Genomic DNA, 23,552 nt, shown 5'->3' with positions numbered 1-23,552 from the left:
CAGAAAAGAAGGCTCAGGGGAGACCTTGTCACCAGTATGTAAAGGGTGGTTACAAAGAAGATGGAGACTCCCTTTTACAAGGAGTCACATGGAAACGACAAGAGGTGATGGGCACAGACTAGTGCTGGCAGAGCTGAAGGGGAGCAGATGCACAACCACCAGATCCGGGCAGCAGCAGACACCCATGCTGAGACGCATCTGACCTCTTCTTGGGTTCCAGTTCCTTCACAATTTGACTTGGCACCTTTTATGGATTTTTGTACAGCGTTACTTAACTGTGTAATATGTTGTCTTGCTCTTGTGAAAACACAAAATTCTGAGCTTATGCAAAGCTGAATGAGCAGCTCTTCAATGAGCTGTTCATGAAAACCTATTTTCTTTGCACTCGAATTCCTATATGAAAAATTGAGCCTCCTGGTATGCAAGCCTGCTCATTCATACAATACTTGTGAAAAACAAAATCTCTTTTCAAGGTTTAACCCTGCCTTCAAACCCCACAAAACCAACAGTCATAGTAAGAGTTCCTGTATGAAATCATTATACTCAGTTATCTGCACCAAACTCATACAGGACTAAAGAAAACATCACTTTCCATAGTAATTTTAGTTCTGCTGTTCTGACATATTAAATTCTAACAGATCTCAAAGTCTTAGAACTAATTGTGCAGTTATTAATTTATCATGTGATTATTCTGACATTACCATGTAAAGACAATATACACTAAGTGATTCAATTAATACCAATTGAACCCTAATTGTATGTCAGTTTCCCATCATTATTATTTATCAAAATATATCCTTTCTTAAAGACAAAATTCATGGTAAGGCTGTGTTTTAAATGGTTAATAACATTATAGGAGATTATTACCATTGTTTGTCTTTTTTTTAAATTATCCTAAATCTACTTTAATATATAGTTGTGCTCCTGTTAATGGTACAGATAACAGCTCTTTCTCTCTTACATGCAATAGGTTTCATAGTATTTTCTGTGAAATTCTATTATGCCTTTACAGAACCTTTGTGCTTGGATCGCTTTTTAACAGCGTGGCTATTTTGTCTTTTTCAAGAAAGCACAAACATGACTGTAAATGATTCAGGAGGCACAAATGTTCTCAGAGTCCAACTGACACCTTAGATGACTAATGTAACTTTAAAAATTACTCCTAAACTGTCAATCTTCCAGTCCCACACCACTCTGCTATTGACTGCTGAAGGTGTTAGAGCTGCCCAAATACTTCCATTTCTCCCATGAGCTCCTTGCTCACCTGAACTTCTCTCCCTGGTTGTACAAACCTGCACCCAAATCCTGAGAGCTTCTGTTGGCCTCAGGCGCTGGTGCATTCGCCCATCTCATCACTGGTACATTAGTGCTAAGAGAGAAACACAACCCAAAACCCAAGGCGCAAGCAGTGGAGTCTCCCATGCTGCACAGCTGCCACCCATCAGCAGCATTCCACAGGGATAGGGAATGTTCAGGTCCAACTGCTTCCTATCTCAGACCTATAAAAGCTGCAAGCACACACCCGCTACCTGTAACAGGACCATTTATTCTGGGTTCTCTCCTCTTCAAACTGCTTATAAAAACTGATCCTGCTCATCTTCGCATATAGCACAGGAATGCATCCATTGATGGAAGGACATACATCCTACTTCAGGCTAGGAAACATCTCCTGGTCTTACCACATTCTCAAATGACCCCTCTCCAGAGCCTACCTCTTGCTGAACTTCTTCTCCCTGACTGTTCAAATGCTCAAAACTCTTCCTTCACTGCAGTTTCCCTCAGCTGGGGAAAAACAGTGTCTCCAGCACAGAAGCTCCTTTGAGCTTCATAAAGGACGAAGCCTTGGGTGAGATGGTTTAGTGTGAGGTGTCCCTGCCCATGGCAGGGGGGTTGGAACTGGATGATCTTGAGGCCCTTTCCAACCCGAACTATTCTATGATTCTATGATTCTATGACTGTAGTGATGCAGAAACCCAGCTGCCAGGTTTTTAAACCATTGCAGCTCTTATAGAACAGTCACCAGGTTTTACATTGGGATTTTAAGATAAGATCAAACACCTCTAACTGCACTTCACAGAATCTGTTATAGTCCAGAGTTCCCAGTAATGCTCACAGGACCAACAGGGGCATAGTCTCATGAGCCCAAATAATTCTTTCCTACACACCCTGTGGCCAGCTAAAAAATATGCCCAGCAGATGTTTACGTAACTTGTTAAAACCTGAAAAGATGAAAACTCCAAAAGTCTTCCAAGATAACCTCTTGCAGTGCATGTGTCCAGGGTGCCTTCTAAGCACCTCTGCTGTTTTTAGGGTGGCCTTTATATATCTTTTTATAACTTAAACAATATTCCACTGAGTTTGCATTTTTTTAATATTTCTGTTATAAATCCCCAATAAGGTGTCATAATACTATGGCAAAGACCACCATAAAAGCACATAAACAAAATTTATTCTTACTATTATCATGATCATTACTGCTTATGTGGTGCAATAAATGCGAGCAGCTTACCAGTTGTGCATACCAAAATAAGGATGTTAAATCTCATTTTATCACAAAAAATCCTGACACTATGGTTCAGGAGGTTATTCTTATCCCAACCCTTGTGCATCAGGTGCTTTTGCCGCTTTTTCCTGGCAGCAGTTTCCCCTGAAACACCTCTTCACTCATCACCCATGGTGGGGCTCCAGACAGGATGATGGTACAGAACATGAAATATCTCCAGGGTCCAGAGCTGCAAGGCACAGCCCCACTGCAAGCCACCACTGCCTTGGGCTGTCATGTCACCTTTGGGCTGAAATTATCACACCTGGGCTACATCACAGTTCATGCTTGGAACGGCATGCTCTGCAAGGTTACACCTCAATACCCTAAAAGTGTATTTACAACTTCAAACAATTTATTTCATTCTGAAGAATGTTAGATACTTGGGGCTGCAGCTCAGCAGAATGCCACATTTATAGAATATAATTTATAGAATAAACCCAGAGATGGGCTGATATGTCAAGGGAAACTCTCCCACAGCTAGAAGCAGAATTTCAGTCTGCTTGGATGATGCTGGAGAACCACGTGTGGTGGAGAGTGACACTGCACAACATGGAATTATAGAATCCCAGGCTGGTTTGTGTTGGAAAGGACCTCAAAGCTCCTCCAGCTCCAACCCCTGCCACGGGCAGGGACCGCTTCCACTGGAGCAGCTTGCTCCAAGCCCCTGTGTCCAACCTGGCCTTGAGCACTGCCAGGGATGAGGCAGCCACAGCTTCTCCGGGCACCCTGTGCCAGCGCCTCAGCACCCTCACAGGGAAGAGCTTGTGCCTCAGAGCTCATCTCAGTCTCCCCTTGGGCAGGTTCAAGCCATTCCCCTTGGCCTGTCCCCACAGGCCATTGTCCCAAGCCCCTCTCCAGGTTTCCTGCAGCCCCTTTAGGCACTGGAGCTGCTCTCAGGTCTCCTGGAGCCTTCTCTTCTCAGTCTGTCTCCAGAGCAGAGAAGTCCTGGCCAGGACACTCCCAAGTCCTTCTCGTCAGGCTGCTCCATCCAGTCTCCCCCAGCCTATGTTTGTGCTGGTGATTGCCTTGACCCAGGGCAGGACCTTGCCCTTGGCCATGTTGAACTCCATGAGGTTCTCATGGTCTCCAGCCTGTCCAGGACCCTCTCCATCCCATCCCTTCCCTCCAGTGTGTCAATCACACCACACAGCTCGGTGTGCAGTGCAGTCACTGTTTTGTTCCTCCTCAGGAACAGAACACGAGAGCCCTGCACAGATTTCCTTGCCTCAAGCTACCTGTCAGTGCCCAAACCAGAGCCCGTGAGTGAGCAGCTCAATGGGGTAAAGAGTCCCTGATCCAGTACAGGAATCTGCCCTCATGCACTTTTAAATATGAGAAGTCAATATAGTCAATATAACCTGCACCTCATGATTTAATTAGCCTTCAGAAAATAGATACCCTTCCACATCTCAGTAGAACAACTATTCCTCTGTGCTAGAGGAAAAAAAGAAAACTATATTCTACTCTGAAATTTATGAGTGGGATTTTTAAATAGTCTCTCACTTCTTTCCTCTGCTCTGTCTCTGCCTACACAATGCAAAGTAGCTCTGTGAAATTTGTTATCTCGAATTCAGGGCATAAAAAGCCAACTGAACAGACACATTGCAGCTTCCTCTGTAAAGACACAATACGGATTATTAGCACCAAGATGTATCTGCCAAACTGCTTTATAAAATTTCTGATGAAGAACATTCCCCATCACTACTTTTTCACTGTTTCACCAATTGTTAAAAAAACGTACCTGTTTTTCCAGGTATTTGAAATCATGGAGTTTATTTCAGACTCATTTTAAGGCTAACCATAAGTAAGATTAACGTACATGGTTTAGCTTTCCAACAGACTTGAAAGGACTAAAAATATGAAGTTTTAATGCCCATATAAGCTCAGTTTTAATATAGAGATGGATTTTATATTGTTGGGATTTTTTTTAATGGGGAAGTAATAATTAATACTATACACTATACTATAATTATAAATACTCATAAGTAATCTTTTAAGTAATTATACATAATACTAAATAGTATTTATGATAATAAAGGGAAGGTACATGGTGCCTCACAGAATGTTTTTGTAATTGGAGAAAGGAAGGGTTTTGAAAATTATTTGATTCAACCCCTGTTTATCCTTAGCTAAAAAAAGTAATTTGTGGGTTTCCCAAGCTCAGCCTCATTATACAGAAATGCAAAGTCTTGTGCATGCAAAAATCTAAAATCTGCTAGCTGTTAAGCTGAAAATCTGATATGAGAAGGAGCTATGCAACTTGTAAATTGAGGAATTAAAAAGAAAGATAAAGTACGTGATGAAAATGACGAAGTGAATGGCAGAGAAACCTGAGCCCGAGCAGCAGGGCTTAGAGTTCAGCACCCACTCAATGAGGACAAGGCACGAAGGACCAGGCTACCCACGACCATCAGCTCTCTGTACCCTTTCCTGTCTCCCTGCAACACCTGTCTTTGGACATTCTTCAGCATCTGGAGATCACCAGTGTATGGACATGCAATCCTTTCTTCAAATAATCTGGGGCTGTGTCCCCTCCTTGCTTGGCAGCACAAAAAGCCCAGGTATTAGTTATACTGCATAAGAGATAATTTTCTTTGTTGCTCTGTTTGCCAACTTAGCTGCTGCTTATAAAGCCAAGAGTGTAGCGTGATCTACAGCACTTTTACCAGTCTCTGAGTGAGGGTATAGAATCATAGAATCATAGAATAGTTAGGGTTGGAAAGGACCTCAAGATCATCTAGTTCCAACCCCCCTGCCATAGGCAGGGACACCTCACACTAAACCATCCCACACAAGGCTTCATCCAACCTGGCCTTGAACACCATCAGGGATGGAGCATTCACAACCTCCCTGGGCAACCCATTCCAGTGCCTCAGCACCCTAACAGGAAAGAATTTCCTCCTTATATCCAATCTAAACTTCCCCTGTTTAAGTTTTAACCCGTTATCCCTTGTCCTGTCACTACAGTCCCTGACGAAGAGTCCTTCCCCAGCATCCTTATAGGCCACCTTCAGATACTGGAAGGCTGCTATTAGGTCCCCACACAGCCTTCTCTTCTCCAGGCTGAACAGCCCCAACTTCCTCAGCCTGTCTTCATACGGGAGGTGCTCCAGTCCCTGATCATCCTCGTGGCCCTCCTCTGGACTTGTTCCAACAGTTCCATGTCCTTTTTATGTTGAGGACACCAGAACTGCACACAATACTCCAGGTGAGGTCTCACAAGAGCAGAGCAGAGGGGCAGGATCACCTCCTTCGACCTGCTGGTCATGCTCCTTTTGATGCAGCCCAGGATACGGTTGGCTTTCTGGGCTGCGAGCGCACACTGCAGCCGGCTCATGTTCATTTTCTCATCGACCAGCACCCTCAAGTCCTTCTCTGCAGGGCCGCTCTGAATCTCTTCTTTGCCCAGTCTGTAGCTGTGCCTGGGATTGCTCTGACCCTGAGCATCTACATTTTCAGTTTACCTAGAAAGAAGTATTTTGCCAGACATAGCTAATGATTATCCTACCTTATACACAAGTTGATTATTTCAGGGCTGTCTTTACCTGATCTTCCATCTGCTATCATAAAACAATTGCTCCACACATCTTGCGAATATCTGAAGGATGAATCTGTGAGAAGCCACTGTCATAAACCAAATAACGGTCTCGGTGTTCCTTGTAGGAAGACTTTCCTCTGGGACACTCTCCTCAGCTGGAGTTATGCACATCCATCACTCAGCACCACGCTGTTCTCTATTCATTCTTTAGGCATGCAAATAACAGGTTTTATACAGCCATAAAACCAAGACAGTTGAGATCTCTTTCATCTGCTTCTTCTTGCTGAGAATTTTTTCCAGTACATGTAACCATAAGTACATACTGTAGGCTTTATTCCTGGTACCTGCTCAGTATGATCACACATTCACATAAACTGCACAAAGTCCATTTAGCAGAGTTAAGGAGCAGAAATAGAGGAAGCCAACCAGCGCAGTGGCCTGATAAACTCAGAATGTATGTGTCGGGGATGAAAGAACTGAAATCCTTAAATCTGACTCATTTACTGATTTGTTTTTTACAGAAATAGGAAGCCTTTATAGTTGCTTCTTGTTTTTCTTGTTATAAAATGGTGAGCGATCTCTTCCTAAGAGGGTAACATTAAGACTGTTAATGGGAAGAAAGGAAAAAGGAGTAGAAACAATCCAAAGCACCTTTTTCTCAAGTGTGCTGGCATCAACAAATATACTTTGATTTATTGACTAACTTGTGCATTGCAGACCAGCAACTGTCACTTATACTCCCATTCATAATACACTGTTAAGTACAATGCCTCTCTAGTCATAATCTCGACTTAAAAGGACAGAGATTTTATATTTCTCAGGGAGCTCGTTGGCTTTTTATAGTCTAAGAAACAGATACCAAAATAGTTATAGGAGACCTATAGCCACATGTGGAATAATAAAAGTGGAAGCAGTTAACTGTATGAGCTCCCAGCCTTCTGGCTTGCACTTCTCATTTCAGTATTGTCTAATTATAATTTAGCATCACAGCCTCTGCAAGGGGTACTTTCAGTCTCAGTCTGAGCTCATTTATATTTGCTTAATGCCATCTTATGTGCTGCCCCTAGAGTTAAAGGTAGTCAGCAGTGGATGTGAATCTACATATTGGCATAACAACAAAGGTAATAGGAGCAATCACATTGTATCCTTCTACCTGATTAAAACTTACAAAATCCCACAACAGAACTTACACAACATATTTAACTCACTAGATGATCCAAATTATTTGCAATAAATAAAAGCAAAAACTAGCTGTGTTCTTATGAATCACCATCAAATAAAAAAGTAGTGACTGTTTTACCCTGACGTAAGTTTGGCATAGAAATCATTGTTAGAGTAAATTATTATTAGTTCAATGAAGGGTTTTGACCCTGGCTTTCAGGAAAACGAAGCTCAGATAAGCATTCAGCATGTCTCTGTTTAAGCCCCTTCTACATTAATGGCTGCAGGAAGAGATGATAGCTATTAATGGGTATATTGAAACTTCATCAGGCTCTCATAAAAACAAATGCATGCTGTGCGTGATCCAACAAAATCAAAGCTGAGGGGAGTACGTTCCTCCTACCACGGCCAGCCCCAGCGCTTCATTTGTATTTATAGCTGGCTTCTCCACCATCTGTGCATGCCGGCCCTCCCTTCATCTCAAAGGAATTGGAGTGGCATTGTTTGAAGTTCTGATTAAATAGCCAGAAAAAAGTAATCCATCACTTAAAAAGGGAAATGGAGACAATTTACAATGGTGTCCTGTAGCTCTTTAGGAGTTTCTTTTCATTTTCTTCTATTTTAATTTTAATTCAATGCCAAACATAATAAACACTAACACAGAGTGTAAAATTTACTGACAGCATTTCACTTGCAATGACTAAGTGGGAGCAGCAATGAGTTACCCAGTATCCCTCAGGATGATCCTAGCACCAGATTAAAGCCCCCTACAGTAGGAGATGGGCTGCTTCCCTCAGATGTTCGTGTGTCTAAATATAGTCCAAATGTCTGAACTGCATGTGAGATTCAGCTTAAAAGCAAGCAGAAGGGAAGAAACAAACGCCAGCAGACCTAACAACAAAACACAAAGGCAAGACAAATGTGCACATCTCTACAGTGAGATCTGAAGCGGAGCAAGTAGTTTCTGAGCAGGATGATGATGATCCCAGCCAGCCTTCCTTAGTGTCATATAGACTTCTTTTTTCTGCCACTGAAATATGTTTGTCTGTGCCTTCTCATTTTCACATTTGTCTCCAAGGGAAGATAACCTCATCATCATCTCTGGTGACTGCACAGAAGGAAATGAGCACCTGGCAAGATGCTGCACCACACCAGGCAGAGGGCATGTAAAGAAGTGGGAACCCAAACAAATATCTGTCCCTTGATCCTGATACCCAACCACCAATCTTAGTTAGCCAATTAGTCCTGCAGAGCTGGGTGAGGAAGGACCCCAGGCTTCAGGAGGATAATGATAATGACTCAGTGGACATGACATTACTTCTCTATTTACCCGCACCCCCCCTTCCTGGATGTCTCACCAAGCTGCATGGTTCCAAGGCTGTGAAGTATCTGGGGCATGAGCATCTAGGGGAGAGGGAGAGAGTGGCTGAGAGGTCTCTGGTGGCTCCCCAGTAGCTACTGGAGTTGCTTTCAGATAGGGGAGAGAAAATAGAGAGAACAGGCTGAAAGAGATACTGAAAGTAAAGAGAGAAGGAGTGTCAGGGATCTTCAATGATATGCAAAATCCATGCTCAGCCATGCATGTGAGACCAAGAGAGAAAATAGATGGAGAAACCTTAACCCAGCTCATATTTGCATCTGCCTGAAATATTTGCATAAACAGGACTTTGAAACTGGGGATCTCTGGATTTCAGTGGTGCTTACTCCTCACTTTTGTCTACCAGATGATCTCAGCTACGGCCACCTCCCTCTGTACTACCCGGAACCACTATGGATAACCACGCTCATAACACAACAGCTTGCGGGACTGAACTTAGACGAATCTCAGCAGATGTTCCTGCTCAGTGTTCAGACATGAGTTCCTAAGTGTCAGACTACTGCAGCTAACAAGAACATGGACTGCAGCCATACTTATTTCTCTATTTCCAAACAGCCAGATTTTTGGCATAGCTTTAAAACTTCACACTGATGCTGTGTGGAAGCTTTTCAAAGTATTTCCCAAAGAAATACTATGATATGAGCCATCAGGCTGGTTAACTGATCTCAGCAAGGTTGTCTTGACCATTTGTGGTCTACCAAGATTCTGCTCTTCTCAATCCAAATCAGAGAAAGAATAATGCTTCAGCACACTCTCTTGTTCTCATTTTACTGCCATAATCCACAAGAGGTAGCAAGTGTAACCTGCAGCCCAGTGCAGGTCATTAATCATTTATAACCCAGAAACTTTGACAGGCTTTTATCTATGCTTTACGTATCATCTAGTTTAAGATGAAGACATCTTTCTGTTACTTAAAAACCCATAAAGTAGGAAACACTTAATTTGTTGCATAGTGCTGTCCATAAAACCAAACACGTGTTAATTTCGCAGTAACAACAACAAAAAGCAACATTCATCCTGTCAGCACGCAGACACAAACATTCTGATCTCAATGCTTGGCTGCGCTTGATATCCCACTGCCAAATTTTCTTTTTCGGCCCCTCTCTTCTCTTCTCTTTCCCCAAGACAAGTGTTCTACAACAGCTTAATGTAGAACTACATAATATAAAATTCTCTGTTGCTTATGGACTACTTTATTCCATCACCTTACCGGTTTGTTATCACCTCATATTTCAGCAGGACAAAGCCCACTAATACATAGTAGGGCATTGCTGCTGGCTTTTCATGCAGGTTTAGTGAGCCTCCAGAGTAATTTTGAGGACAAGGCCAGCATTTGTAATTGCCTCAGTGAACAAAATACCTCAAACTATCTGATAGCCTGGACACGCGTTTAACTACAGCCAGCCAGCTGGATAAGTAAGAGGGAGTAAAGAATAGTAGCTGCTCATTTGGGATTTTTTTGTTAATAGCATTAATTACATCTACAGTTTTGTATGTCCTTTGCATCTTACCAGGCTCTGGGATGATTAGCTGTGCACTGGCCTGTGCGTTTCCAGCTTCATTTTCAGCTACACACTGATAAAAACCTTCATCTGACTTTACCAAGCCCAGAATCCTTAAGTTGCTGCCACCCTAGAGAGAAAACAAAAGAGAAAGCAAGGAAGTGGAGAGAATTAATTAGAAAAAAACACCATCCAAAATGAACGTGGATTATAAAACCTTTCCAGAAGGGCTATTCTGTGAAACACGGTGCTGTGTATGTAATCCACCTCACATAGCCTTGATCCTTGGAGGCGCATAACCATAAGCACTTTCATTAGGATCATCTTGACACCTTGTAATCTTTGCATTTTGTATGATAGTGCCTATGGCCCAAGGGTGAATTCACTTTCCTGCACAGAGTCCATCCAACACCTTTCTCAAGCTCCAAATTGCACTCGAGTAGTGCTCTGAATTTTGTCCTGGCCCTTTGCTGCAGGGAAGATTTAAAAGAACTTTCACCTTCTGCATCTTTGAACAAACACTATTCTGAAGGTCAAACCCTCCATATGGCTTGAGGCCTGGAGATCCTCAAGAAAATGTCACTCTGTGCTTGCTTCATTTGAAACAGATTTAACTTTTAGCTTTTGTTAGCACAAGCAGAAACCAATTATGTCGGGTAAAAAATTTCAAGCGAGGGGTATTATCAGGCTGAAATGCACCTTCCATTAACTATTAAGTGAAGTAATTTTCTAACACCTTTAGCACACATCCATGACAGCAAAAGAGACCTGTCTTTTCTCTGGATAGCTTCCGGCTGCTTTCTAGTAAGCAAAAATATTAAAAAAAAAGGTTGAATTTTTATTGCATATGGCAGAATAAGTCTATCCTGCATGAAAAAAGCATTACAAAAGCTATTTTTATAAGTCATTGAAAGACATGATGATAATCAATATTATTTGTTAAAAGGTGAAAAACTAAAAAGCGTTGAAGCAACCTGCATCTCTGAACCAGCCGCAACTTGTGGCCTACAGGCATATTCATATGGCTGAAAAGGTGGTCCCCAACACCGCTGCTCGCTTACAGGTGAGTTACAAGTGGCACTGCTTTCAGGAGATGTCAGCTAGATCACCCATTTCATAAAACACAACATAAATTCTTAGCCCACGTAATAATGGCATTTAAACTAAAGGAGATTGTAATCCTGGACAGGGATGTTACTTTGGGCAGGGTACACAACAATTCCCTTTGAAAAGTTGTAATTATGTCAATTGTGACTTTTGACAAGGGCCTGTAGGGACAGGACAAGGAGGAATGTCTTTAATCTGCCAGAGGCAAGATTGAGACGAGCTCTTAGGCAGGATTTTTTCCCTGTGAGGGTGCTGAGGCGCTGGCACAGGGTGCCCAGAGAAGCTGTGGCTGCCCCATCCCTGGCAGTGCTCAAGGCCAGGTTGGACACAGGGGCTTGGAGCAAGCTGCTCCAGTGGAAGGGGTCCCTGCCTGCGGCAGGGGTTGGAACTGGATGAGCCTTAAGGTCCCTTCCAACCCAACCCATTCCATGACTCTTAACCCCTTGTACCTATGCACTATTTCATTGGAGATCTATTACTTTTTTGACCAGTGACAATGGTAAGGGAAGTAACTAACATGGTTGATAATATCAGCAGCTACTCATTCAAATATCGCTAGAATTCAGACAGTGTCAACATATGTGACCAAACACATCCCAGTGCAATGTGTCTAATATGTATTCTGTTTTCTTTAGGAAGATGAATATGCTTGTGAAGGCAACAATTGTATCAAATATCACAATACATTTCAGAACTTGATTTTTAAAAAATATAATAAGTGAAAGCCAAATAATTACCACTATCTGAAAATAGTCGCTGGGAATGACCACTTCTCCGTTCTTGATCCACTCCACCATAGGAACAGGCTTACCAGACACAGTACATTCAAACTCAATATCCATACTCTCGTAGGCATAAAGATTTGAAGGGTGAACTAAAAACCATGGTGGAACTGCAAAAAGGATAGGGAAAAAATGAAAGTGGCAATGAGTAGATCTAAATTAAGGCTTAGAAAGTGAATAATTTCAACAAGCTTGAAGAATATTAGGTACAAATAGAAAACATTTCTGTAACTCAAATTATTCTCTTTGACCCTTAGCCTATTAAAAATTTAATACCAGGGAAAATATTTGCTCTAGAAAATACACTTAAATCATCAATGTTTTGTTGGTTTTTTTCTCCCCCAAATGGAATAATTAAAACCTCAATTTAGAAGACATGTAAGATAATATTGTCACTAAGTGAATATAGGGGTAATGAAATCTAATTTGTTTCAGAGGATCAGATGCCAGCTCTTTATAACAAGGTCCTGCAAGTCAAAGTATGGACAGCTATGTACAGGTACAAGACAAGTCCACTGACAAATGATACGAAATTACAAACATTTAGAGTAGAGACATTTGCATATAACCAAGAAGGACTTCTGACTCAGTTTAGAGAAGATGAGGAGATAATCAATAACCAGGAAATCTGTCCCTAGTGATCGGAAGAAGAAAAAGGTTGAATTACCCTTGCCAAAAATAAATTCTTATTAAGCTAGCAATTATCTGTTGCCTTGTATTACTGTAATGTATTCACAGTTTTTCAGTATGCTATATGATATGCTAATTTAATTTAATTTCATCATTATTGTACTACTAGGATGATGGAAATCAGCAATTTGAGAAAAACTGCTAATAACATTACATTTCTAATAAGCCACCCCCGCACTGTACTGAAAAGCACACGCAAAAACTCAGCAGCCTACGTACATTCCACCAGCTTGCGTAGGGGAATGAAGGTCTTGGTTTTGAATACCCACAGTTGCCACAAAGCCAGAATAGATTAATTCCTAAGTACCATCCATGACTTATTATTCCAGACAGAAAATCCAATTGTATTTCTCGAGCCATCATTCCCAATGTCTGATTATAATATTTATAAAGCCATAATATTAAAAAACCCTCTAAATTAAAAGAAGGTGAAGATTATAAAATAAATTGCAGAGAAAAAAGCTAAGAAATGTTAGAATGGAGGCTGCCCTCACATCTCTAACTCAAACCTCAGGTTTACGAGGATTACAGCATGCTCTTCAATTGCGCAATAAAATTTAGTTTCTTTGCCGTCTCCCTTGGGGCTACAGGAGGACCCTGCTCTCTGAAAGAGTGATTCAGGATTAATTTCAAGCTTCCTATTTAGTACACAGCTTTGCGCTTTATAGTTTTCAAACTTTTCTCTGCAAACAAAATGATTCATTTCCCCGTGTTTTCTTTTTCCTCTGGCTCCTATTTTGACAACACCTGCATGAGCCACAGATGTGTTTAAATTCACGGGAGTTAGACACTAAGAGGTGCTACTAGCCAAGCTACCAGTGATAGGGCAGAAGTACCCCCATTTTTCTTGCCCTGTTAGGTGTGATTTAGTACTCAATATACTAATGTGGGGTTTTTTGCACATCAGAGCAAAATGTCTCATTAGGGACACAGAAAAAGATGAAAACAGTTGCAGTGTATGAATGCATGGTGTAAGTGACAAACCCCATGTCCAGTAGGAATACTATGGCAGATGTACCAACGAATTGTGTTCTTCAGGGTTCATATTTCAACACCTTAACTGCAAATCTATCTTTTATTTTTCTTTTTCTTATTGACAATAGTTTCCAGATGTGGTAATAAATGGAGACAGAGTCCTAGACATAATCACTTCTTCAGTCATACGCTCCCAGTTAATCCTGAGTGGTCTCCAAACTTGTATGTACAAATACTTTCTGAGAAATGAGATTATTTAAAAACTGTATGCAATGCTTGAACTCAAGCAGATCTGAGTAAGACTGCAAAGGTTTTATGTCAGTCTTTTCCTGATTTGAGCAATTGTTTCTGCTTTTGAGCCAAGTTGCCTACACCTAAATAAGCATATGCCCTGGGCCCCTCCAGCACTGGTTTCATGCTTCATTTTCTCTATTCCTCTTTCAGCGTGGTCTCTTGTTTTTCATATATTTAATAATTTAGGATACCTGGAAGATCCCGATCCAGTTCAGCTCAAACCCAATCATGCAAATTAAACCTGATGAGGTGTCCTGATTAACTTAGCTGCCTGATTTTCTACCAAAAAGGCTTAGACAGATGCATGCATTTGGCTCAGAAACACTCCAGGCTGGGCTCTTCTTGCTCTGCGGCCATGCAGACATTAAATCAGGGTTTCCAGACCACACAGCCACAATACAGGAAGTTTTGTAAACAGTTTGTCAACAAAAACATCACTCATAAGGGAAAACTGGTGACTATGATGATGATTAAGATGATTTAAAAATTAGCATCACTTAAATTAGAGATACACGAAAAAGAGACAGTTTTGTGGCTGAGTTATGGAGAATCACCATAGATACTATGGCTCAAGGAAAAATAAGCAAAGTCTTTATGTAAGAAAAACTTGAATTAAAAAAAAAATAAAATAGAATCACATTCATATTTTAATTTTTAACACTTTCTCTTTTTACACTAGAATCATAGTATAATTTATTTAACAGACTCACTGAAAAACACCAGTATCTATGCAGTTTATAAATCATGTCACTTTTCAGAGCCCTCACAAAATTATAAACTGCTCAATCTTCATTAACGTAGTTTATTGTGATGTCACCAGAAGCCTGCAATTAATTTATAGACTTGTAATTCACTGATTCACATGTGTTATTCTTTACGACAGACGCTCCAGGACCCTGACCCCACTTGCCTGTAGCTTTTCATTCTCCAGTAGAATGGATGCTCCTCTCCCCTCATCTCTCTTTCTCTTATTTTTTTAACTGCTGGTATTTTTCCAGACTGATAGAAAGCTTGATGCTTGGTTGCTTTTTTTTTTTTTATTTTTATAATGGTTCATTTTCAGTATACGCTTATCTGGGTGTTGAGTTTCACACAAAATCAGATGTATTTAGCAATTATAACTCATTCACCAACACCTTTCCTACAGTGGGAGAGGTGTGCCCTTATTTTCCTTAAGGACACCATTAAAGTGAGTAATTTACATAGTTACTTTGGCAGAAATTATGCAGGATTAAACATAGGTAAGATGCCTCAAATAAGGACAACCTAACACCACAAAGCAGACAGATGTAATACATTAAGATTGGAAATATGTATGCATGTATATATAAAATGTCAAGCACTTTAAATATACATTCTATAAATATTTTATATATTCAATAAATGTCAAGCACTTCCATATTTGCTCTCTATGTGCTTTTTCTCAGTACTGAATATTTTAAAGGTAGGCACCAGCAGAAGGCTGGTGAGGTGGGTTGTGAAGGAAATAAAAACACATGCTGTTTTCATGTTCCTTCTAATTACATTGTGGCAATCTACAAAGGCTTGAACAAACAGCAGACTTTTATTCTCCCCAAAATTAAAATGTTTCACAGAAATGTTTTTTTCTCTTTGAGAAAATGCCAGGGAGTTTAGTAAGATTTTTCTGGAACGGCCGTGGACCATAGGATGCTTTTATTGTTGCACTTTGCCCTCGCTCTGGATGAAAGCCTTAAAATTCTATTTTCAGACAAAGATAATTTAAAATAACAACTCAGAAGGTCATGCTTACTCCACATCAGGATGAAAACTCTTTTCTAAACACTATTTCATGTCAACCCAGCCCCATCAAAATGCCCCAGTCACAGACTGATACTTTATGATAGATATTGTACCACGAAAGGGAGGAAAAACTCCAAAAGGTTAATGGAGATCTAGAAAAGAAGACACCCATGAGATTTAAGGAATCATATCAGCAAGTAGGATCAAAATAATTTGGATAAAAGATTAGGACAGACCCCAGTGTGTAACCTTATCGACTTAGGAGGATATTTGTGTGTGTGTGTGTGTGTGTGAGTGACATAAACTAAATAGAAGATAGGACCCATTTTGCAGTGAAGTAGTTTTGTATAAAAGCATACACAAAAGTTTAAAGTTCTCGCTACTACAGTAAATACACTTAGTGGGTGCTTAGTCACCAAGGCTGTCCCCCAGTAGACAGCACATCAGTACCACATGCTCCGAGATTCAAAATGCAATAACTTATCATGTGCCAGCGGATCCCACATACCTCTGGGAGAGGATGAGCGCTTTGTTTTACTCAGTGCAAGAAAAAAGCAGATTTGAAAATTAAATTTAATGTGTATACTCCCATAAAGATCATGCCATAGCCCTGACCTTCACTTAGCAGAAGATCCCTCAGATGAAGAACATGCTCTAAAGTCTGTCTTGTTTGCAGGTCCGTACTGAAGCAGGTTGTCATTCGCTGTGGTCTTTTAAATAACTCCTGGAAAGGTTGTGTAGGAATTCCACAATGCCTTGGGAATACATGTGTGGGTCTGGGTCTCAAACACTATCTTCAAACAAATAGGCTTTTCCCTCTAAGGGCCATAGCAGGCTGTATTTATTACCAAAAATGTCAAAGATTGGTTGTAATAAGCCTGTAGCAGAGACTCGGGAACTAATCGAATACTTGCCAGCAGAAATGGCTGGTTTAGGGAGCTGTGCATTGGGATGACCTCCCTATTTCTAGAAATACCTTTTCTAAGATGACAGCTGATCTTGTGACAAGAGGGAACAATTTAAACTCTGAGAAATGTCAGCATTTCCTAATGTAAAGTGTCTTCTCTTTGCATGTTTGAATAAGGAATGTGTTTCTACTGACCCAAGAAAGATAGCTGCTGTCAGCAAGTGCCCAACCTTGTCAGCCTTCTCAATGGGAAGACTTCAGATTGCATGTTCTTAAAGGCTGGCTTTGTCACCTCGCAGATTCAAATAGTTTTTAGAAATATCCCTTGTACTTTTCACTGCTAACTTGCGCAAACCAGGAATTTTGAATAAAGTTACATCAAGGGAATGTGCCAGGTTGTGCCGGCTTTAAGGGGAGTCAGGACAATCTAACTCAAAGCCAATGGAGCTCCTCCAGCTCTAAAATTGACAGTAGAATTGGATTTTTATATAAACATCTATTTTTTTTTTTACATTTATAGATACAACTCGTGTGTTTACTACTCTTTTCTGTTCAATATGGTAATTCAGGAACTGTTTCTACAAGCAGTTGAAGAAATAACTCTTTATGGTGTTACAATGCATGACTCTTCAGAAAGAGGATGAGGCACAAAATCCTAAATTCCATTAACATGTCTTAAAAAATAGCAGTTTACACCTACTAGCTTTCTATCTCTTACTACAGCTCTGTATCCTTGTCTTACTCTGAATTCCATGCCTGAAAGGCAGAAAGAGAATATGATTTCAATGTATATTCCCTCCAGACCAGCCTTGAAGAAATAAAAGAAAAACTAAACTGTTATTGTATATAAAACTTAATTCTTCACTTGAAGAAAGGTATTACTTATTTAATGATTTAGATTGTTTGCATGCTTCTTTAGTTCTCAACATGAAGGTCAGCTAATGCCATATACTGCAGAAGAGCAGAAGCTCGTGGTTCCCAAGAGAAAAAGAACTAAGCCACTAAAAATTCAAATAGCAAATCATCACAAACCCATGGGCATAAAACAGGAAGAGATGAAGAGACAATCCCGCAACCAGAGCTGGGCATTTGTGGTCAAAATAGTCTCACCTAAAACATGCATCCCACTTTGTACTGAATGTGTTAGAAATGTATTTTAATCAGCCTGAATCTCCACTTCTGTAGCTAACCAAGATGTATCCTTGTCCCTCAGCATAACTCAGAGCAGCCTTTAAGCTTCCAAAACTGCCCATGAATTCAGACATATCCATACAGCAAAACACTGGGAGCTGAGCAGAGACTGGGGAGAAAAGACTAAGAAAGGAGAAAATCCACTAGAAGAGAGAGGGCAGAGAAAAACACTTCCTTCACACTTTGCATTTTCTAAGGTTATCTTTAGACAACTGAAAAGCTGCTAAGCCTTCCACTCTAGCACTGTATAAATGAAAAATAATCAAAATAGGAGCTTTTATTTTAATTGACTACACATTACTAAATGTACTTCTATTAATGAATGTTCTGATGACACACTTAACAAATACAGTTTCAGTTTTATAAACGAAGGTGAAGATTCTTCATCATTACATCCAGAAAACAGTGAAAAAGCAAAGCTTAACATTGCTCCCACTTCTGTTACCAAAGGAAGAAATCCTTCTGAAGTGCTGTGATGACATGTGTTGTACTTGAAGAGCTAAAAGTCTTAATCTTATCTACATAAAAAGATAATTTTTCTCATTTATTTCTAAGGTCCAGCTCTTCACCCCAGTGCAGAGGAAAAGGAGAGACCATTTATGCATGAAAAATTCATTATTGTCTCTGCAATGGTTCAAATAGCAGTTATCATAGGAAGACTCAAAAAAGTTTATTTGAGAAGTTTTCAGACAGAGTCAAAGCAGGAGTGAAGGACAGGTTCACTGAAGGATCATACCTCCATGATAATCAAGTATAAATAGAGACACTGGAATCGGTTGCCCAGGGAGGTTGTGAGTGCTCCATCCCTGGCAGTGTTCAAGGCCAGGTTGGATGAAGCCTTGTGTGGGATGGTTTAGTGTGAGGTGTCCCTGTCCATTGCAGGGGGGTTGGAACTGGATGATCTTGAGGTCCTTTCCAACCCTAACTATTCTATGATTCTATAATATTAGGAAAAAAGGACTCTTTTAGTAATTTGCATCAACAGAGATTTTGTTTACACATCAGGAATCAAGTTAGAAGTTCCTATCACAAAATATTAGTAGTTGTTGCTTTGTGTCATATGCCTTTTTCCTAAAAATTACTTTAAAAAACTTGCCAAGGGCATAATGTGTGTCCCATAATAAAAGAATACAAAGCCTCTTGAGATATTTTGGTGGGAAGCTTGCATGGCCAGGTGACTAATCACAACTTCCACTTTATTGCCCTCCTGGTAGCCAGGCCCTAATAAGTTCGGCAAGGTTGATAATGACCCTACGAAATCACTAGGAGCTCCATCTGGCTGCTACTGGGCTATTGCAACGTCAGCACCAAGGAGCAGATGCAGCAGTTAGATGCGTTCATCGTCATGGAAAAAGGCTATAAAGTATGGAAACCAGATCACTGGAGGACAAGTTGCAAGGTCTGGAATGCACGCACACATGCTCATCTACAAGTTTCCATACAGTACACTCTGTATAATTTCTAGGTTTTACTCTGTATTGTTCATAGCCACTTTGTAGACCACTATATTCTACCACAGCGTAGAATATTTCAGGACTAATGTAAATGTTCATAAATTTCTGAGTTTATAGACAAATCATGAGCATATGTCTTTCTAATGGAAAACTAAACTGTTGTTTTAAAGATATTTTGGAGCACTTAGGATATAGGACTTCCCTGCCACCAGCAGAGGACTTGGGCATGGAGAGAGAACTTTTTTCCACATGAAAACATTGCTCCATGTATGATCACCAAGGTAAAAACAACATAAAGATGAAATAAATAATTTTCCTTGTTACAGGTAAAAATGTTGGTCTGGCTCCTGAATAGGTTTCCCTAGCTGGAGACCACAGAAGCAGGATGATAATAAATGTTTCCTTTAAGTAAGGCACCACTAATGGACAGCCTGGGAAGAGAAAACTAAGGTCACAGATATCTGTCAATTTATAACTACCTAAAGATTTTATTTTATTGCTGCCTTTATGACTTACAGTACAGAAAACAGTTATTGACCACATACCATTTGCCCCGGGAACAAACGAGCATTTCATAATTGTGTATTGAGTCAAACTTTATCTTCAGATGCATTAACGTTATTTCTGTCAACCTATGTGTCACAGGAACACATACATCACAGAACAGGCTTTCTGAAGGCTAATATGATACCGACAATAAGCTACATTTTGAGTAAATAACATGAAAGGGAAAATTAGGTTGTAAGGAAGTTGCAAATACAGATGCATCATCTCGATTTACTTCTTTATTTTTTAATAGTATTTCGCCTATGTGTCTAAGGATAGCCTAAAGAGGAATTAAGTTAATGAAAAAAAGAAATCTCTGAAACATAATGTAGGGCAACAAATACTTTCTGAAGTCTCAGAAGGCATATTTGGAGGTTTTCTTTCTTTCCTAAAAGCATCTAGATACTCCAAGGTAACTCAAGATAAGTACATATAGGCACTAACCTTCATCTGGTCAAGAAAACTGAAGAAAAATAAAATATGCAAGAATAGTCTACAACCCTTCCTTCCTATGCATCTGTGCAAGAAGCAGTATTTGTGATTAGAGGGAAAAATAACTGTTGACCCTGGATGCTCCATGATTGCTCTCCTGTTCTTTATGGTACGCTAAGGATCAGCGAACGATCTTTTCCAGAGTGCTCTGCTGAGATTCGTGCTGACACCAGCATGCACCATGCTATTAGACTTGATAATTGTGACTATAATGCTTTTCATTTTGGGATCTCAAAGCAATATGTAGACATTAAATAATTCACAAGCATTTTACACATAGATACACACACATAAAATAAATTACTTGCTCAAGGTCATGTAACATATCAGTGACAGATAATTAAAGGCAGTGTAATTAATAGATGTACCCATGAGATTTCTGTATACATAAGACTCACTTCCCTCTCTAGCTGGAACAGAGACGCCTCTTTGCAATATGGACTTTGCAGGTTTACTCTCTGGAGCTGGGGCTCCATCTCTACACAAGCCTCATGTCCCTCATTGGGGACCAGCTCTCTTTTGCAGGCGTGTCAGTTAATGAGCCAGCACCACCCTGCTTCATACAGCTCTCCTCCTCCTCCAGCATTCTCCATTAAAGTTAAAAACAATTGCTGGAGCTGTGTCAAGCAGGAAAATTGGAGAAGCTGAAAACTGATAAAAATACAGTAGAAGCTAGAGGAACACAATATGAGTTTATTACTTCTTCTGTAGCAATCCTGATTCTAATAAAGACTTTTTTGATGTTTTTATTCATTATTTCATTCATTTTCCACTTTTGCAATGCAGTGCTGGTTTGGAAGGACATTTTGTGGCTTTTCCTTTGGGGAAGGAGCAGTGAGAGAGAGAAAGTGGTCGTGGGGCAGCTCCCCTGCCATGAACCTCCACCTCTTGCCAGTGTCCCCTTCTTTTTTGCATGACATCCCAGGGCTGAAAAACCCATCACAACAGACCAGGGAAATAAGACTTCAGTGAGATAAAAGTGCACAGCAGTGGGTAAAAAAAGCTACCAACCATATTGTTAGTATTCATTATACTGCTACTTATTGTAGAATCATAGAATAGTTAGGGTTGGAAAGGACCTTCAGATCATCTAGTTCCAACCCCCTGCCATGGGCAGGGACAGCTCCTACTAACCCATGCCACCCAAGGCTCTGTCCAGCCTGACCTTGAACACTGCCAGGGATGGAGCACTCACAACCCCCCTGGGCAACCGATTCCAGTGCCTCAGCACTCTCACAGTAAAGAATTTCTTCCTTATATCCAATCTAAACTTACCCTGTTTGAACCCATCACCCCTTGTCCTGTCACTACAGTCCTTAATGAAGAGTCCTTCCCCAGCATCCTTATAGGCCCCTTTCAGGTACTGGAAGGCTGCTATTAGGTCCCCACGCAGCCTTCTCTTCTCCAGGCTGAACAGACCCAACTTCCTCAGCCTGTCTTCATACGGGCGGTGCTCCAGCCCCTGATCATCCTCGTGGCCTCCTCTGGACTTGTTCCAGCAGTTCCATGTCCTTTTTATGTTGAGGACACCAGAACTGCACACAATGCTCCAGGTGAGGTCTCACAAGAGCAGAGTAGAGGGGCAGGATCACCTCTTTCGACCTGCTGGTCACGCTCCTTTTGATGCAGCCCAGGATACGGTTGGCTTTCTGGGCTGTGTGAGCGCACACTGATGCCGGCTCATGTTCATTTTCTCATCAACCAACACCCCAGAGTCCTTCTCCACAAGGTTGCTCTGAATCTCTTCTTTGCGCAGCCTGCAGCTGTGCCTGGGATTGCTCCAACCCAGGTGAAGGAACTTGCACTTGGCATGGTTAAACTTCATAAGATTGGCATCAGCCCACCTCACAAGTATGTCTAGGTTAGAATCATAGAATCACAGAATATTCAGGGCTGGAAAGGACCTTAAAATCATCTAGTTCTAACCGCCTGCCATGAAGGGCTGGGCACCTTGCACTGAACCATGTCACCCAAGGCTCTGTACTACCTGGCCTTGAACACCACCAGGGATGAAGCATTCACAGCTTCATTGGGCAACCCATTCCAGTGCCTCACCACCCCAACAGAAAAGAGCTTCTTCCTTATATCCAATCTAAACTTCCGCTGTTTAAGTTTGAACCTGTTACCCCTTGTCCTATCACTACTGTCCCTAATGAAGAGTCCCTCCCCAGCATCCTTATAAGCCCCCTTCAGATACTGAATATTATTATTCGTATATTAGTATATAAGTATATAAGGTGAGAAACGTATCCTGGGCGATGCTTTGTTTTTAATTCAGTAGCAAAATTTCCAACTAAAGCTATCAGGAATTGAAGGTCTGCAGTCAGCAGCTCATTGAATTCACTCAGTGACTCTGCCAGGTCCATGTGCAGGCAGAGCATGCATCTGTTCTTGCTCGAGCATCAAAAGAACAAGGAAACTACTTTTTTACCTAGAAAGACACCTCCATGCTTGGAAATACAACAAAAAGAATAAAATACATTTAAAAAAAAATTGTGGCAGATTCTTTGTATTTTCCTTTCTTTTATCTTATTCTTTTATATCTTATATCTTTATTTATCTTTTATCTTCACCAGACTATCATTTCATAAGGAAAAATGTCATCAATTGATCACATTTCAATAACATTTACACAAGCATGAAAGCTGGTTTCTGAAACAGCCCAAAAATTACATCAAACTGTTAATCCACTTGAATCTCCACATGTGTAGTTTGCCTGGCAGATGGAAATTCTGGTGCGAAACACTGGCAAAGGGTTGTCACTCTGCAAGAGGAAAATATTGAGAAAGTGTGCTTCAAAGGTACTTATTTTTGAGCTATTTATTCATACAGCCTCAATCTTCATTTTATCACACTGTCTTAGAAGAAAGGAAAATGAGAAACTGAGGACCAAATAGATAAAACAGAATATATATTACAGTAGTATATATAATATTGGACATGTTATTGCAGTCTATTATAATGCTTACTATACTTTCAGACCCCTTTATGTACCTGGCAAGTTAATGGGTGGAATCTCATGTCATTTATTCAGGCTAGTACATTAACTTTTAAATTATCCCATTCAGACAAAGTCATTAGCACAAACTGAGGACAGATGCTCAGAATGAGCATCCTTGGAAAAGAAAGATTCAAGCCGTGCACAAAAGGCATTACTAACTAAGCTGTGTAGAAACAGAGAATGAAGAAGTCATTGCCAAAAAGTAATAAAACCTAATTCCATTAAAAA

At 40.5% G+C, this 23,552-nt stretch overlaps 1 protein-coding gene across 1 annotated transcript in view; it reads right to left on the bottom strand.

The window, feature by feature from the left end:
- The window catches only part of DCC (DCC netrin 1 receptor), a 615,473-nt gene that overhangs the window by 227,514 nt on the left and 364,407 nt on the right, over positions 1 to 23,552 (bottom strand). Inside the window, exons 6-7 of the mRNA XM_065661552.1 lie at positions 11,969 to 12,123; positions 10,134 to 10,254 (exon numbers count right to left, since the gene is read on the bottom strand). Of these exons, the coding sequence (XP_065517624.1) occupies positions 10,134 to 10,254; positions 11,969 to 12,123 (276 nt within the window). The remainder of the gene's footprint in view (positions 1 to 10,133; positions 10,255 to 11,968; positions 12,124 to 23,552) is intronic.

This window comes from Lathamus discolor, chromosome Z (assembly GCF_037157495.1).
Source record: "Lathamus discolor isolate bLatDis1 chromosome Z, bLatDis1.hap1, whole genome shotgun sequence".
Classification (NCBI taxonomy): domain Eukaryota; kingdom Metazoa; phylum Chordata; class Aves; order Psittaciformes; family Psittacidae; genus Lathamus; species Lathamus discolor.
This window is presented reverse-complemented; position numbering and strand designations above follow the sequence as displayed.